The following is an 18,425-nucleotide window of genomic DNA, read 5'->3' on the forward strand; positions in this document are numbered from 1 at the left end:
ATGCTGAATTTTCTTTCCCCTCCTCTATCCACTTAGCTCTAGATTTAATAAAGGCTCCTTGAGCTTTTCGATTGTAAATTTCATCTAATTTAGGTTGAAGATATAATATTTTCTGTCTATCGTCTTCAGTAGGGTTAGATTTATTGCAGTATATATTTAATTGTTTTATAATATCCAATTCTTGCTTTTCAATATATTTTTTAAATCTTTTACTAAATGAAATGGTAACTTGGCGTATTTTATATTTAAGAAATTCCCACTTCTTGGTAGGAGCTGTTAGCTCCTCGGAGTTTATAATTTCTTGAATAATTAATTACATTTTTTGACAGTAGTCATTATTTTTAAGCAGACTGGAGTTAAACTTCCAATATTTGTGTGAATGTGAATTGCTGTCATTAGGTTTGACTTGTAGTGAAATAAGAGTGATCAGTTAGTGGAGCAGCCGAAATGTCAGAGTTGATATTGTAGTGTAGCAAATGACTTGCAAATAACCAGTGATCAATTCTAGATTTCAAGTTGTAATTTGGGCTACACCAGGAGTATTTAAATATTCCTGGATTTAAGTGTCTCCAAGCATCAACCAGGTTGTGTTCATTGCAAAAGTTAGTGAATGTGGTGTTTGGCTGACTTATAGCATATCTACAGGGATATTTATCAAAAAATTCATCATGGACTAGATTTAGATCGCCTCCAATTATTATATTATTAGTTGAGTGTGTTAATTTGAGGTTGTCTAAATGCAAACTAATCTGTTCAAGCAGGTTTTGGTTCTCTTTGCCAACGTTATATCCATAAATGTTTATTAAAAGCGAATGACGCCTAGAGCGGGCGCGTGACGCCGGCGCGCAGGACATGACGCTGTGCTGACGTGTAGCTAGAGCAACAGAGGAAGTAGATGGTGGCTGTTTTGACAAATGCAGTGAGTTTATCCAGTGGCATGTCTACTGAACACTGGAAATACTGCAGAAAGAGACTGGAGCGCGACACACACACAGGTGCAGTGACTTACACCATCAATCGTGCTTTAAAAGAACTTACAGCTGCAGTTAAACTGTGAGAGGAGTGCGAGCTGCACAGCGAACAATAGAGACAAATATATAGATATTGACATAGAGCTGAATTAACCCTTCTATCGTCTAAAAAAGAGTCGGCCCGCTCTATTATGTTCAAACGTGTGTAGTGTATAAAGTGTTTTGTTGACGGGGGTTGTGATTGGCAGATTGAGCTTAAGAGCTAAATGCATGGAGACAGAGACTTGAGTGTTTATATTTGTGTACAACAGTGGTGCATGAAGCCTGTTTCTATGGTCCGTGTCAATCCCTTTTCATCTCTGTAACTTCTCTGTTACAGTGAATGTGTTTGTGTTGTATTTTAAGGAACCATTCTTAAATGGTTTTTATTATTTATTAAATGGAATAGCAGACTTGTTTGCCCCCTCATTCAACTTGATTGTTTACATAATGGCAAGAAAATAAACAGGATTTGGTTGTGTATTGGTTTTGTGGAATTGTGTGTAACATCTTTCATTTACTTTCAGAGAAGCATGGGTAAACGAAGAGCGCCTGAGCTGTACAGAGCACCATTCCCTCTGTATACTGTTAACACTGACCCCAAGACCGGTCTGATCATCACTGCAGGAGGAGGCGGAGCGTCCAAGACCGGGATCAAGAATGGAGTGGTACGAGCAACAACTTTCTTTACAAATATCAGCTACCAGGGGTTATTCCTGGCACAAAAATTCTCTTCAGTGGTATCCACTTTAAAAATCTGGGATTCGAAATCGAATTTACCTGGAAATGAGTTTTGGGGTTTTTAAGCAATTAAAACAATGTGATATTTTTGCATCTAATATAATGACATTCAGACATTTTTATGTGTGCCGTCAATGTCCAAATACTTTATGGGGCCACTGTATGAAGGGACTATGTGCTATTTAGTTGTTGGCCACACAATTGTCACTCTTTGGTTGCAGCATTTCCTGAGTTTGGAGCTGGTCAGTGGTAAGCACAGTGCCACCTTGCTGCACACTCATGACACGGACACAAGAGCCACCATGAACATGTCTCTTGGTGGTGATGTGATCGCTGCAGGGCAAGATGGTAACTGCAGCTTGATGAAGTTTGGTCAACGTGCACCCAAGCAGACGAAAAAACCTGCTGATAAAGATGGTCAGTGGAGACTTCAATTCTCAATGACCTTAAAGGAATAGTTCACTCACCCTTTTGTCATTCCAACCCAGTATTATTGTCTGTCTTCCATGACACACAAAAGGAGATGTTAGGCAAAATGTCCGAGCTCTTTCCCTTACAATGAAAGTGGATGGGGATTTACTCTCAAGTTCCAAAAAGATATAAATGCGCCATAAAGGCAGTCCAAATGACTCATGCACTATATTCCAAGTCTTCTGAAGTAATACAATAGCTTTGTGTGAAAAGCAATCTGAAAATGAAGTTGTTGTTCTCAGAAAATTACATTCTTGCCGTTCATCGGAGCTCTCAAATTTAATTTGCACTTGTGTTCAATTAAAAAATGGTGCTTTTGGTTGCACTGCATAAGGGTTAACATCACCAGTGCCAAACACAATTGTTTGTCATGTGATCTATCGTGGCAGGACACATTTAAAAGCGTGACTGCACATAAGATTTAAGAGCTATGGTGGAGGGGATAGTTATTGGTGTATAACGACATACATTTTTCGTCTGTTCCTCACACAAAGTTATCATATGACTTCAAAAGACTTGGAATATAGTGCTTTGGTTTTATGGAAAACAGATGTTTTATGTTTCATAGAAGAAATAAAATCATACAGTTTTGGGACGACATGAGGATGAGAGTAAATAATGATAGAGTTTTCATTGTTGTGAACTATCCCTTTAAAAAAATCGACACATTGATAGATCTCTTATTGTCTTTAATGTTTATGGTTGTGTATGGTGATCATGACTGCACTCAAAAAATAGCTCTTTGGCTGAACTTGATTCAGTCGTGGACAGTGGTTCCACAAGTTTTAAATGAGTTTTCTTAACTTAAAATTACTATGTAATCTCAACACAAACACTTTGTGTAGAAAGAACCTAGTTGAATTGGGTAAACCCAACAAAATTAGATGTGTCAATTAGAGGATGACCAATAGTGGATTTTGCCAATACCAATAACTAAGGTGGAAATATAAATATATATTTCACCAGATGAGGTTTAAAGAGGAATACGTTTTATTATTATTCACAAGATATGAAGTTAGAGACACAATATATGTGCTGACGGGGCATGTTAATCGGTAAAACCGATATATTGGCCTACCTCTAGTGTCAATGTAACTCAAATAAATCTCTTATTTCTTTATGTACTAACTAGTGAAAGTGAATGTAAGCATGCTAAATACATGCTGGTTGGAAGCAGTACAGAGTGTAGTTTAGTAATTATGCCATGGTTTGCACTAGTGATCAACTGATATGGGTTTTTTAATGACCGATGCCGATATCCAGAGAGCAGGGTGGCCAATAGTCTGATACAATGCTGATATATCACACAATTTAATTTAGTAAATAACATAAACATAAAATTGCTAAAAAAAAAATTAATAAACTCTTATTTTGCACTATATTTACACTATTTCACACTAAACATAGGTAGGAGATTCTTCTGATTTCTGTTTAGTCATTAAATTTTTGTAATTTATTTGCACATGAAGAAATTGTTAATATATTAGGAAGAAGGAAATAACAGTACACACAGTAGTCCAGCAACCATGGATAGCATGTCCACGTTAGCAATCGCATTTTCTCCAAAAATACAGAATCAAACCAATTGTACATACAGTGCATAGTGAATAAGACATTTACTCATAGAGCATGTGAAGCACTTTTACTTTAAAGTTGCACTCACGCGCTCATGTGGATCCAGCTAGAGAAGCAATCTCCTGACAGTTTAAATGCCCTGGATCACCTGCTTGGATTGTCATGGACTGACCGTCATGATTTGTGAATCAGAGGAACTTTTGATCCTGATCCTGAAGTTTTTTATTCTGGCTGATAGAATACGTGCTTCAGAGGAAGATATTAGATGAGCGCTCAACGGGAAGAAAATGCTGGATTTTTGTGAGGTTCGTGAATTACATCTGTTTAAACGAGATATCTGCATATTTGCAAATGGTATATAATAGCAGTTTTATTGATATTTGCCTTTTATCATTAGAAAATAAATTTTAAAGTGACAGGGAACTGTTGAGAAGAGGTGGAGAATGAAACAGGTGAGCACTCAGTTGAGCTCCACAGGATGCTGGATCTGCTCAAGTTGTGTGAGGTTAGTTTATTACATCTGTTTAAATGAGATATGCGCATATTTGCAGATGGTATAAATGATGTTAGTTTTATTGATATTTGCCTTTTTATCATTAGACAAGACAGTTAAATGTTACAGGGAACTGTTGAGGAGAGAGAGTGAGAATGAAACAGGTGAGCACTTTGACATTATGAGCTCAAACGTCTCTGATATGCGGACCGTTTAAATGAGACTGTGTTGCACTTTGGACTATTATTGTAGTAACACGATGGCACGTAACAACAAACGAACCGTGACTGGTCGTTTACATGTCTCAGTCATTTCACATGCAAGCAGGCAGTTCTCATCGCCGTCAAGAAACAAATCGGCCAAAGGGGAAAATTTATCGGCCTCGGCGATATATCGGTCGACCACTAGTTTACACAGCATTTGCTTAACGAAGCAAGCGATCAGTTTCATGTGCGACATCTATCTGTCTACATTAACACCACAAAATGTATTCATGTTGTTCCGACTAAACTTCCATTTTACAAATTTAAATTTATAGAACGCAATGAAGTCAAGTTGTGACAATGTTCTAGAATTGTTGCTGTGGTTCATTCTAATTCAGTAAATTGAACAAGCTGCAAAAAAAATTATTATTTTTTTTTTATTTTTTTTTTGTGTATATGCATATAATATCAGATATTAGGAATGTTTGTGACGAGACACTGATTAACAGGTGCTGGAGAAAAGAGTGCAGCCAGGAGGAGAAGAGGGAAAGGTCAAAATAGAGATGGAGGAGCAGGAGGAGATGTAGCTGAGATGGAGGAGACTCCTCAGATCTCAGTGGAGGATGTGGGTCTGGTACAGGCAGATTTCAGTGCTCAGGACCCGTGTGTGAAGTGTGTACGCTTCAGCTCTGACCTCACACTTCTGCTTAGCGGAGGGGCAGATGGCTACATCAGAGTGTGGGAGGTGAGTCTGGAGAGACTTTTGCTCTGTTCCAAAACTTAGTGAGCTGCCTATGTAGACAGCATTTTAAGGCATCATAGGTGCACTCCTGACATGAAGGCTGTTCTAAAAGGCATGCAGTGTAATTATGCTGCCTTCTAAGAAACACGTTATGGCCAAAAGTATGTGGACACCCCTTATTAATTATTGAGTACAGGTGTTTCAGCTATTTAAAAAATTGCTGAAATCCAGCCCATAGCCATGAACTCTCCATAGACAAACATTTGTAGGACAATGGGTCATACTGAAGAGCTCAGTAACTTCAAGGCACTGTCAACTCCATATAATGCCCATGGTTTGGAATGGGATGTCCAACAAGCTCATAAATGTTCAGGTGTCCACATACATTTGGCCATATAGTGTACCTGCAGTGGCAAGAAAGATTATGTGAACCATTTGGAATTAGCTGGTTTTCTGCATTAATTGTTCATAAAATGTGATCTCATCTTCATCACAGTCACAAGTACAGACAAACACAATGTGCCTAAGCTAACAACACAAAAACAATAATAATCTTTCATATCTTTATTGAATACATCCCATTAAACATTCACACTGCTGTGGAAAAAGTAAGTGAACCCTTGGATTTATAACTTGTCGATCCTCCTTTGACAGCAATAACCTCAACCAAGCGTTTCCGGTAGCTTTGGATTAGACCTGCACAACATTAAAAAGGAGTTTTGGACCATTCGTCCTTGCAGAACTGCTTCAGCTCAGCCGTATTCTTAGGATGTCAGATGTGAACGGCTCTATCGAGGTCATTCCACAGCATCTCTATTGGGTTAAGATCTGGGCTCTGACTGGGCCACTCCAAAAGGTGGATTTCCTTTTTTTGAAGCCATTCTGTTGTGAACTTACTTCGATGTTAAGGGTCATTGTCCTGCTGTATCACCTAACTTCTACTGAGCTTCAGTTGGCACACAGCCACCCTGACAATATCCTGTAGGATATCTGGATAAACTTGGGATTTCATTTTTCTCTCGATGATGGCAAGCGGTCCAGGCCCTGAAGCAGCAAAGCAGCCCCAAATCATTTTCAAACAGTATCAAAACAATTCAAGCTTAGATGTATCAATCCACAAAACATTTTCCCAGTAGCTTTGTAGAGTGTTACAGGAGGTCTTTGGCAAACTTCAAGCGTGCAGCAATGTTTTTTGTTGGAAAGCAACGGCTTGCCTCATTGTGTCCCACCATGCCTGTTTAATATTTTCCGGATAGTAGACTCATGAACACAGATGGTAAGCAGTTCCAATGATTCCGTCAAGTCTTTTGCTGTCACTCAAGGGTTCTTTTTTACCTCGACCATTCTGTGGTGTGCCCTTTGAATCATCTAGGCAGGACGGCCACTTCAAGGGAGAGTAGCCACAGTACTAAATCGTCTCCATTTATAGACAATTTGTCTAACTTTGGACAAATTAATATCTTGATCGTAGGTCTTCTAAGATCTCTTTTTTGCGAGGCATGGTCCACGTCAGCAGATGCTGCTTGTGAATAGCAAACTCAAAATGTTTGAGTGCTTTTTATAAGTCAAAGTAGCTCTAACCCACACCTCCAATCTCGTTTCATGATTTGGATGCCAGGTTTTCCAACTCCTGACTCTAATTAGCTTTTGTTTGCGCCAATAGCCTAGGGGTTTACATACTTTTCCCAACCTACACTGTGAATGTTTGATGTATTCAATATGTACAAAAACAATACAATAATTTGTGTTATTAGTTAAAACAGAATGTGTTTGTTCATTATTGTAACTTAGATGATCAAACCAGATTTTAAGACAAATTTATACATAAATGCAGGTAATTCCAAAGGGTTCACATACTTTTTCTTGCCGCTGTATACTTCTAAGTTATCTTAGCATTGCAAGTAACTTTTTGCAGAGAAGACAATCCTACTGTAAAATGCATTGCGACATACTTGATGAAAAATGTGTGGATTTTAAATGTATTTCAATACGAAAAGGTATTGAAAATAATAGTTACATCTAATTAAAATTGACTATTTTACCCAATATTTATATATGCTATGTATTTTTATCCTAATTAGAGTATCACAGTGTTATATTAACAACATGCTGACACCAAACTCTATTGAAATCAATTGTGAGTCAAGTCTCTTGTGCACTTCATGTGGGGAGCACTATTTATATGAAACACGGAGCTTTTGACCATGTAGAGAATTCCAAATCAGTCACATATGAGGTTCCAGATGGTGCCTATGTAGGCAATGAGAAAGCTCACTATGTTTTGGAGCAAAGCCTTTTATTGAACACTGTCTTCGTGGTCTCAACTGGTTTCCTCTTTCTGCAGTTCCCCTCCTTGAAGGAGAAGCTGAACTTCAAAGCACACAAAGATGAACTGGAGGATATAGACCTCAGTCCTGATAAAAAGGTAGTTCATATATTCTGTGAGGTTTGTTATACTTATTAAAGCAAAATACCACTCAAGGTCATATGTTCTAGAGATTTTACCATGATTAAAATGTTAGTTTATCCAATTTTTTTCCTTCTGTTGAACACAAAAACAGATATTTTGCATGATGTCCAAGCTGCTCTTTTCTATAAAATTAATGTGAATGGGCACCAGGGCTGTCAAGTTCCAAAAATGATGAAAAAGCACAATTGAATATTGTGCACTATATTCAAAGTCTTCTGAGGTCATACAGTAGTTTAATGAGAGGAGAAGACCAAAGTGAGGTTGCAGAAACTTTAGGAGTTTAGTCATGATTCTCTGAATAAATCTGAGGATACGACAAGTTCCTCAATTTGGTTTTGGTTGACTAGATTTGCTTACACTGCTGTGGCTGCTGCAGAGCTAGTACAAAGACATATACACACACACACAGACATGCTGTGCACATGCATGTAAGACATGCTACTGCATAATTAGACCTATTTACACCTGGTCTCGGGTGATCCGATCACATGTGATCAGGTGAGACATCACTGTTTACACCTGGTCACTTAAATGCGTGTCCTGTGACCACTTGTGTTCAGATTTGGAGGGGAGGGTTTCTGATTTCATGACAACATACATCAATCACTATGTCAGTGTGTTACTGCATGATATTAAAGCAAAACAAAGTCAAAAAAGACGAAGCACAAAAAAACGGCACGCAATTTCTCCCAGATGCAGCTGAAATTTAATCTAAGCACGAATGCAACATTTTGAGCAGAATTATCTGTTATTTTAGTGGATTTCCTGTATTTGCCTGAACTTCAGATGTTTTTGCTTCTCATCTGTCTTTAAAAACAGAAGAAAATCAGTGAAGTTCTTGTGCTTGTGAATGTATCTGCTTTTTAACATTTTCCGATCAGACCGTTATTTCCTTTTAAAGCCGCTCGTAACCTGCAAAGTTTAAACTCTTGTTTTAGCGCAGCTGTTGATTGACAGGTGAGGGGTGGTGGCTCTTTGCTGTCCGGGACTCATCCAAGACAGATAGCATTTACACCTCAAATGCGATGTGGTCACATGCGTTTTTAACCATTCGTATGTGGTTTTTGGGATCCGATCACAAAACATTTTAGACCGTATTTAAAGCTGACAAGATGTGATCGGATCACCTGAAACGCATCTTAATAACAGGTGTAAACGGGGTCTAAGGCATAACATGCAGGACATGCTGCTGCTACACAATTAGACACACACTTACCGTGAAGCAGATCTAGACAAGTGGTGCTGGGGAGGAGGAGGGATTCAAAGAGAAAACTCTCGTAGCACACTGCAGTGAAACGGAAGTACCTGCAAAAAAACTGAGCAATTAAATGTTAGTCAAAGAGAGAGTATGCAAGTTGATTGGCTAACAGATTACATGTCAAGGGACCTATCAGATTGAGCTATGTAGAGTTTCATGACTATCAATTCTGTTTATTCTAACATTAGTCTTATTTTTTTCATTTCTAATGTAGCACATTGTAACAGCAGGCCGTGATTTTGAGTGTAGCGTGTGGAGTGGCGATCAACTGGCCATGGGTTTGTGTTGGCATGAAAACATGCCCCAGATCACGGAGAAGACGTACCGCTACAAGTCGTGCAGGCAAGTTGCACACACTTTTTAGATGGCTAGTAGCAAATAACATATTGACAAAAGCTCTGTCAATATCTGTTTTGTCATTTTCTTCATGCTCACTTGCTCCTATCAGGTTTGCAAAAGTAGAGGACCAAAAAGACGCTTTAAGACTCTATACGGTCCAGATCCCTCACAAACGAGACCGCAAACCCCCACCATGCTACATCACTAAATGGGATGGACGATCATTCCTACCATTACTCACAAAGCCATGTGGAAATGAAGTAATATCGTGTCTGACTGTGAGGTGGAGAAAAAAAATCTCTATATCTGTAATTCTGTAATCATTGGCAAACTGTATTTAGCTGCAGTGTGCATGCAGCCATTCTTATGGTCAATTATGTTGTATGTCATGGTTATGCATTGAATTCTCAGTGATTCTGGAACATTTCTTGGTCTGGGAACTGTGACTGGATCTGTGGCCATCTACATAGCATTTTCCCTGCAGGTACCAACAACTTAATCATGTGCCATGACACTGATCCATTCCACACAGTATTTCAGCACTGACTTTGCCATCTCTTCTGCTCAACCCACCAGAAACTATACTACATCCAGGAGTCTCATGGCATTGTTGTCACAGATCTAACGTTCCTGCCTGATGCTCCTAAGAGTAAAGCCATAAAGGGGGAAAATGAAGTTGTTATGTTAAGTGTTGCTGTGGACAGTCGCTGTCAGATGCATGCAGTGCCCAACCGAAGTGAGTATGAGTATGTGATCTAATAATAATAGTCCTGTTCCTCTCAACTGTCTATATACAATAAAGCAAAAAGCCTCCAAAGTGCTTTGTATATTGTTAAATAAGTCCTGTGGAAAATGAAGGGAAAAAACAACGGTCCTCAAATACAACACATCAAACAGCACGGCACACTATTGACTTGAAAACAAGAAATTGCAAACATTCTAGCAAAAACTTTCGAAAACAATTCATCTATTGAGAACTGCCTTCCTGCTTTTCGAACTTTTCTTGCTCAACAAGAAAAAGAAAAGATTAACTTCGGCTCCAGTAACACATCCAACCTTTTTCTGTGGAAGAACTACAGCAAGCCATTAAAAAATCCCACGACACAGCTGTTGAACTGGATAAAATGCACTATCAATTTTTAAAGAATCTACCCCACCTTTCCCTGAAAATGCTCCTTAGAATTTTGAACTCCATCTGGATATCAGGAAAAATCCCATCTGCCTGGCATGAAGCAGAAATAATACCTATTCCAAAGCAAGGAAAAGACCATAACGACCCCATAAACTACCGCCCTATAGCTTTAACCAGTTGTTTATGCAAAACGATAGAGAGGATGGTCAATGATCGCCTGGTCTGGATACTGGAATCTAAAGACCACATAAGTAACTTCCAATGTGGTTTCAGAAAAGGTCGAAGCACTACAGATCACCTTATTTGTCTTGAAAGCTATATTCATGATGCCTTTACCAGAAAATAACACGTTGTAGCTGTGTGGAGAAAGCCTATGACACGACATGGAAACATGGAATTTTAAAGGATTTGTACCAAATGAATTTTAGAGGTCGACTGCCAATCTTCATTGAAAGTCTTTTATCGAACAGACTTTTTAGAGTTAAAATAGCAAACACCTTGTCTAACCTACATAAACAAGGACTTGGAGTACCTCAAGGAAGTATCCTATCAGTAACCCTCTTCAGTATTAAAATAAATAGCATTGCAAAAGTCATTGGCTCTGATGTCCTCTGTAGTTTATATGTAGATGATATCTGCATTTGCTACAAGAGTAAGTACATGAATACTATCGAGCGAAAAATCCAATTGAAGATAAACAAAATGCACTCCTGGTCAACACAGAACGGTTTCAAGTTCTCACAAACAAAAACCATCTGTATGCATTTCTGTCAGCTTCGTTCGCTACACAATGAACCAGAGCTGTTTATGGATGGAGTCCCCATTAAAGTTGTTAAAGAGAACAGGTTTCTTGGTATCACTTTTGACAACAAACTGTCTTTTTTTCCTCACATTAAATCACTAAAAAAATAAATGTTTTATAGCTATGAATGTTTTAAAGGTTTTATCCAAAACCAAATGGGGAGCAGACAGCTCAACTCTCATGAACTTGTACAGGACCAGGGTACGCTCAATGCTGGACTATGGAAGTATAATTTATGGATCAGCTAGGAAGTCATACATACGACTTTTGGACACTGTACACCACCAAGGTATACGACTAGCTTTGGTAGCCTACAGAACATCACCAATCCAAAGTCTCTATGCAGAAGCCAATGAACCTTCCTTGGAAATCAGACGCCTAAAGTTGGCCTTACAACATGCAACCAAACTTAAAACAAATAAAGAAAACCCAGCCTATTCAGCAGTTTTCCCACTTCAGCATTCAACAATATATGGAAAAAAGAAAAACAAGTTTCATTTGTCCATTTGGCCTACGTATAAAAACCCATCTGGAGAATCTGAAAGTGGATCTAAACAGTGTGGAACAGACACATTTCTGCAAAATTCCTCCATGGGGTCTCAAAAAGACTAAAATCCATCTGGATTTAACAAGGAACCAAAAATCCAAAACACATCCGAATGATTTCCATCAACGACTTCTGGACATAAGAGCAGTATACCCACAACATATCCCAATATACACAGATGGATCTAAATCTGGAAATAAAGTGGCAGCAGCTTTTGCAGCAAACCAACTCTGTCAGGGTATCCGCATCCCTGACCAAAGTTCAGTTTTCACTGCTGAGGCAAACGCTCTACTACTGGCACTGAAGTTTATCGAGACTGCTCCACAACATTTAAAAAAAAAAAATAACTGATTCAAAATCATGGCTTGAAGCATTGGAAGCTACTAAAACTGATCACCCAACAATCGTGAAGATTTTAATCAAGCTGTCATCTCTTGAAACAAAGAGTTTAACATTATTTTCTGCTGGGTACCTGGACACTCAGGAATCTCCGGTAATGAACAAGCAGACAGAGCTGCCAGAGAAGCATTATCTACTGAACCAGTTTTACTGAACCAGTAAAATGCCCTATACCTTCCACAGATCTGAAACCAACTCTGAATGTATATATCAAAAACAAATGGCAGTCGGAGTGGGATCAATGTTTAAACAACAAATTACGAGAAATAAATCTTGTTGTTGGAACAAAATATGTGTTCGCTGGGATCAAGCCATTTATACACGATGCCGGATAGGACATACAAGACTCGCACACCAATTTTTACTATCAGGAGAAAATTCACCAAAGTGCTCATCTTGTCAGAACCCACTATCCATTAAACATATTTTACTGGACTGTCATACCTCTACACATCTGAGGAACCTGTATTATTCAGTTGATTCTTTTGAAAAGGTTTTTAATCAAATGAATCTAAATTTAGTTTTAAGGTTTTTAGGAAAAATTGATCTTAAACACCTCATTTAACTTAGTTAACTATTTTAAATAACTAAACCTAGTTCCCGCCATGAATATAGCCATAGAAGCTGGCATGGTGTAAAAAATGAAAGAAAGAAAGAAACAAACAAATCAGTCCTGTGAATGTTGATGTGTAATATCGCTCGTGTATTTCACCCTCAGGATCGTTCCCGTTATGGCTGGTGCTGTTCTTCTGTGGTCTGATGGTAGTGGCAGTGATTCTGCTGCTGCAGTCTCTATTCCCTGGATTCATTTAGAGTACAGAAGGAACCATCACCTGAGCTTAACATTTACATACTAAAATGACTTAAAAACAAACTTGAACCTATGAAATTTGTCTGTATTTAGCGCCAGGTTTTAACTGAAGTATCATGTCTGGAGGGTGAATTTGAATTCTCATGAATCTGATTGGATGTCGAGTTTGGGCATGACCTGAAGATGGAGCAAAAATCATGAAATCCTAAAGAGCTGCTTTTCCTCTTCAGTGAGCTAATTGCTTCATGATCATTGGAAAACTGGATGAAAACATGAATGCATAAATGATGATGTTCTCGAGGATATCAACTGCACCACCAGCATGTGTCAAGAAATGCCTTTTAATGTCATGGAGGAAAACTATTTATCCAGGGAAGTTCAACTGTGGATTATTTTAAATATTTAAAACCATGTACAAATATAAATATACACCCTGAAAAAAAACAAAAAACAAGTTGTCTGTCCATGATTTATGATCTACCATATACCAGCAGTGATAAAATATGTTACACTATCAGTCATTTTTATCTGGTATTGCTCCCCACATTATAGTAAATAGTGAAATGCCATTTGCGGCACATTTAACTAATGTAATCTGACCTATTTATGAAAAAAATGTAGGGCAGGACTAGATTTTACCCCTCAGGAATTTATTGGATTGCGGCATACCACACTAGAACGGAGACAAGTTGAAAAAGTAAAAGGGATTTGTGATGTCAGTCAAAAGCAGAAGTTGGCTCAGAGGGAGAGCAAGTTATGTTAAAAGATTACCAAGGCAAACATTTTGTTTTTAATTTGGAACAGCAAGCACTAATAATGTGTGCACACTAAGACCATGAATGTGAATTAAGAAAGTAAATGGGGTACAATTCAAGGGCGTAGATTTGGCTTGAACATTGGGGGGTTGCAGCATGAAGCATTTGCATGTTTCCATTGATCAAGATTTAAATAATTGTGGGGGGGGGGATGAAGAGATTTTATCAAGCCCATGTTTTTAATTCCTCCACTAGGGGACACCATGGCATTTATTTAGACTTGCAGTCCACAGGAAAGAAGTTCCCAGTTCTGTCACTCCTGTTTTTTTTACCCCCCTCATTTTGTCTGATTACCAAATTCTCTGAAAAGGTCTCTTATCAGTTGAATGTTTAGCAGCTAGAACTACACAGGCAAGGTGTAACTTCAAATGGATTGCAAAAATAATTAGGCAACGTGGCTAGCATGATTCAGCCAAGTAGAATATGTTCTTGGATTCCTATAAACCAGATTTTAGGCTTAAAGGAATAGTTCACCCAAAAAGGGAATTTTTCTCATCATTTACTCACCCTCATGCCATCCCAGATGTGTATGACTTTCTTTCTTCTGCAGAACACAAAGATTTTTAGAATGATATCTTAGCTCAAATCAAGTGATTGGTGGCTGGAACTTTGAAGGTTCTAAAAGCATATAAAGGCTGCATAAAAGTAATCCATACGACTCCGGTGGTTAAATCCATGTCTTCTGAAGTGATATGATAGGTGTGGATGAGAAACAGATCAATATTTAAGTTCTTTTTTACTATACATTCTCCTCTCTGCCCAGTAGGTGGTGATATGTACGAAGAATGCGAATCAACAAAAACAAAAGAAAGTGGAAGTGGAGATTTATAGAAGAAAAAAAGGACTTATATAGTATGAGTGATGCTTGCTTTTTTCAATGCAAATCAAAACGAGGCTATGAGGTCTAAAGTCACATCTAATGTACAAAATTAATTTTTTCTATATTTATTTATTTATTTATTTTGTCCATGCGTTGGAAATCTTTTGGAAAGCCATATCTCCAATGTTTTGTTGAATGTTTTGTAGGCAACAATCAATGATTTACACCAAGGTACACAGGAGTACAACCTAGGGCTACTCAACTTCAGAAAGCTACTTTGTTACCAAGTTGATACTAAAATAAAAAGATTTAACGATATTAATACCAGTATGCTTTTGACTCAATTCGTTGCCCGTTCTTTCTCTAGCAATTTTGGCATTACAAACGCCCTCCATGTGTGTTAACAGAGAAGACCAGTTATAACTTTGAATTAACATCACACACAAAATACCTGAAGAGTATATATCAAATTTTTTTAAGCCATGTACAAAAGCATCTCCTAGAATAAAACTTACTTTACTGCACTAATGCAGTCGGATTGGCATTTATGTGTGGATTGCCATTCATCCTATGGATTGCTAATATCAGGTCTGTGTGTACAATTCCAGACTTAAATTCAGAATTCAAGACTTACCGAACATATATCAGCTGTAGGATGATTTAGAATTAAAAATGTAAAATATTTAAAAGTGCACTCAGTAACTTTTGTCTTTGTGTCATCTTGGACTTACACTGACACCTAGTGGCTTGGATGCAGCATCATTTAAAATCAATAGTTTTCAGTTTCAGATGCCACTGTAGAAATGTAGTATTCGCAGTCAGCCATGATTACTTTAATCAATGAGTGAAAGTGTAATATAACAGGACGGTTACTGAGATTAAGCGAGTAGTATTCGGCTGGTCATGTGATTCTAACATGGCAGCCCCCATGTGCGGACCCTCTCCATGTAGAATAAAACAGCTTTTATAAGGTTACAATATGACTGGAGTCTTCATTTTGATGTAACATGATTTCCTACATATATTGCAAAATTACAATTCATGTCTTTGGGAGTTAAACTTTTTTTTTTTTTTTTTACAGCCACAGACCCTTTGAATTCTACTGATGTTTTACAGTAATGCTCTAAATATGTCACGGCGAGTAACTCTTCAATTTTTCAACCAATTAAGCACTTTGTTTGAGTTTATATTTGTAGCTTAATGGCCTTTAAGTGAACGTTTTTATTTTTTATTATTTTTTTTATGTTGTATTTGATTTTCTTTTTTGCTTTATAATGTGTCCCTGGCGGTACCACCGTACTTTGATACATACACACCATGGTACTAAATGATTAGGTATTTACATGGTACTCCAAGATACTTCAAAGCGATGGTTCTCAACTGGTTTTGCTCAGATTTTACACTGGGGCGACCCGACACAGTACCAAAATGCCCGTAAAATCAAACATTCAAATTTTTTTCATATTAAAGGTTTTGTGGATATGGGCATAACATGATACCTGTCCGATTTGGCATCTGTCTAATTTGGCTGCTTCTACAAGTGACAGATGAATTTGATCTAAAATACTGTAAAGTTTGAGTGGACGCACGGCCTTGGACGTCAACAAAAAAAATATATGGGAAGAGTTTTATAAGTTTAAAAAGTTTATTTGCCATAAATATGCACCATTGGTTTGTTAGCATTAGTTAGCATTTTATTATTTTTACATTTAGCATTGTTTTTTACCCTGCTGTTTGTGACCCTATCAGAATAGACATGCAACTCAATTTCTGTCCGTGACCCACAAGTGGACAACCACTGCATCAAAGGCGCGTTTGCAACACATTGATTTAGCTATGTTTACGCCTCTCATCCACACTGGGACGGTGTTTCTCCACCGAAAACGGAGGTTCTCAAAAACGCTCTTCATTACTGCATACTTTGAAAAACTATGACATTAGGAAACTAAAAAGTGGATTAGGCCAATAACGAAAATGCTTCTAAGTGCATTTTTCTAATTTAATAAAAAAAAACAAAAAAAAAAAAAACATGACATACGATAAGCATGATATGAGTAAAAGCTGAACTGGAAAATTACCATTTCAAAATGTCTTAGGCCACATCCACTTCCACACTAATACGTTTTTGTTTAAAAAGGCCTTCCGTCCACACTGAGTCGTTGTTTTGTCCAGTGAAATTGGAGCTTTTCGAAAACGCTCTCCCAAGTGGGTAAATTTGTAAATGCCATCTTCACATTGTAGTGTGGACAGGGAAAACTGAGATATTTGAAAACGATGACGTATTTGTCGTCATGTGACACAGTCATGTGATCCATTCAACCCAAAACAATCAAGATGGCGCTGTGCCTGTTATTCACTTTGATAGTGTTGTTAAAGATAAATGTTACTTTGTACAACCTTCACATTACATTCCTTCAAAGGTGACTGGAAGTTTATTCGGAATTGCTGTCTGGCGACAGAATACGCAAGGACAATTGCGTTTCAGACCATACATGGAAATGACGCAGGGCCACGCTTACATTTTTTTTCTCTCGCATGCACAGCAAGGGAATTTGAGTGATTTTGTACATTTCAGTGTGGACGAGCAACTTTTGGAAAAAGTTTTAAAACGGCAGTGTGGATGGAGAGCATTTCGAAAATGAAAACACCATTTTCAAATTTAGCCAGATTAATATTGATGTAGGCTTATTATATGGTATGTCCCCTTTTTGCTTTAATTACATTGTTCAGTTGAGCTGGATGATGATGAACATGTTATCCAGCATGATTTGAGAATATTTCAGAGCATCTTTTGTGCTTCAATGGAAGAAAGGAAATCTGACCTTTCATACAAATGAGTAAACTTGCTCACATCACAAAATAACGTCACAAATTTTCTTATTTGATTAGAAATCTAGAAATAGTGTAGAATCTTAAATCCTTCTTAATCATTCCACATTCTTTTCACAATACCTGTAATTTAAAATCCTTCAATTTTCTGTTTAATTCTAGGTTCAAATTTTCATTATATAATTTGGTTTTCAATATTCAGATATTTCAATATTGTGAATTCAACTGTACATCCACATCAGGCCAACAGGTGGCGCTGTGGACCAGACCATGAGAGGCCCTGCTGTATTGTTGACCTAACCTATATTCACCAAGAGTGGCACAACCTTTCACACTCCCGCACCTCAGAATAGAGCAGACACATCTTCTCACGCGTTATGGGTCTAGTCACCTCAGTGATGTAGGCTTTCATTATGAGGTGACCACAATGTTGTCTAATCCTGCGGAAAACTGCTGGTTAGTACACGAAACAGGGTAAGACCAGAAGCCAATGTGTGCAAAAGCACGGATGCATCAGTCAAATGGACAAAATTATGTCGTAAAAGGTTGGTGGCTTGTGTTTGTCAAGGCCTTTCAAAATGTCAAGCCTCTGGCCACATTCACAGATTGAGACACTCTTTAAACACGCCTCCGCCCAACTTCAGTAGTGGGCCGGAAACACAACACCCACCTCACCTTCACTGAAGCCCAACAGGAAATGAACACCCCAGACAGACCAGTGTCTCCGACACGCTGAGGAACATATAGCATTCCTTTTTCTCTATCTCAGCTTTTCACAAAGGCCAATTCAGCCTGTACAAGGAGTCTCGGTTTATTTAAAACATCAGTATTAGTGGAGCAGGGAAATCCCAAAGACTGGGTCTCTAGGGAGTAGCTGAATCATTTACTATTTTTATCCCTTTGCTTATTGTCATTTGTCATTTTATGCCACATGAAAGCTTTAACTGTTATGTTGTGACTCTCTAAAA

General features: G+C 38.0%; 1 protein-coding gene across 2 annotated transcripts; it reads left to right on the forward strand.

Annotated features, from left to right (window-relative positions):
• The first annotated feature begins 867 nt into the window (after positions 1–867).
• LOC127454399 (prolactin regulatory element-binding protein-like) lies at positions 868–13,463 on the forward strand. Of its 2 annotated transcripts, XM_051721585.1 has the most exons (10): positions 868–995; positions 1,538–1,678; positions 1,973–2,168; positions 5,003–5,238; positions 7,580–7,660; positions 9,178–9,305; positions 9,412–9,585; positions 9,714–9,786; positions 9,879–10,038; positions 12,901–13,463. In XM_051721585.1, exons 2-10 carry the CDS (start codon positions 1,544–1,546, stop codon positions 12,993–12,995), a joined length of 1,278 nt encoding a protein of 425 aa, XP_051577545.1. In that variant the 5' UTR covers positions 868–995; positions 1,538–1,543; the 3' UTR covers positions 12,996–13,463. The 2 variants fall into 2 exon arrangements, with proteins under 2 accessions (XP_051577545.1, XP_051577546.1); XM_051721586.1 differs by lacking the exons at positions 868–995; positions 1,538–1,678; positions 1,973–2,168 and adding an exon at positions 4,325–4,454.
• Positions 13,464–18,425: the final 4,962 nt, after the last annotated feature.

This window comes from Myxocyprinus asiaticus, chromosome 16, assembly GCF_019703515.2.
Source record: "Myxocyprinus asiaticus isolate MX2 ecotype Aquarium Trade chromosome 16, UBuf_Myxa_2, whole genome shotgun sequence".
NCBI classification, from domain to species: Eukaryota; Metazoa; Chordata; class Actinopteri; order Cypriniformes; family Catostomidae; genus Myxocyprinus; species Myxocyprinus asiaticus.

What these genes read in the sequence shown, in the direction of transcription:
- LOC127454399 (XM_051721585.1), top strand. Translation starts at nt 1,544, where the DNA reads ATGGGTAAACGAAGAGCGCCTGAGCTGTACAGAGCACCATTCCCTCTG. An exon ending in ACATAGCATTTTCCCTGCAG is followed by an intron (nt 9,787 to 9,878) that starts GTACCAACAACT and finishes TCAACCCACCAG; the next exon opens with AAACTATACTACATCCAGGA. An exon ending in GCATGCAGTGCCCAACCGAA is followed by an intron (nt 10,039 to 12,900) that starts GTGAGTATGAGT and finishes TTTCACCCTCAG; the next exon opens with GATCGTTCCCGTTATGGCTG.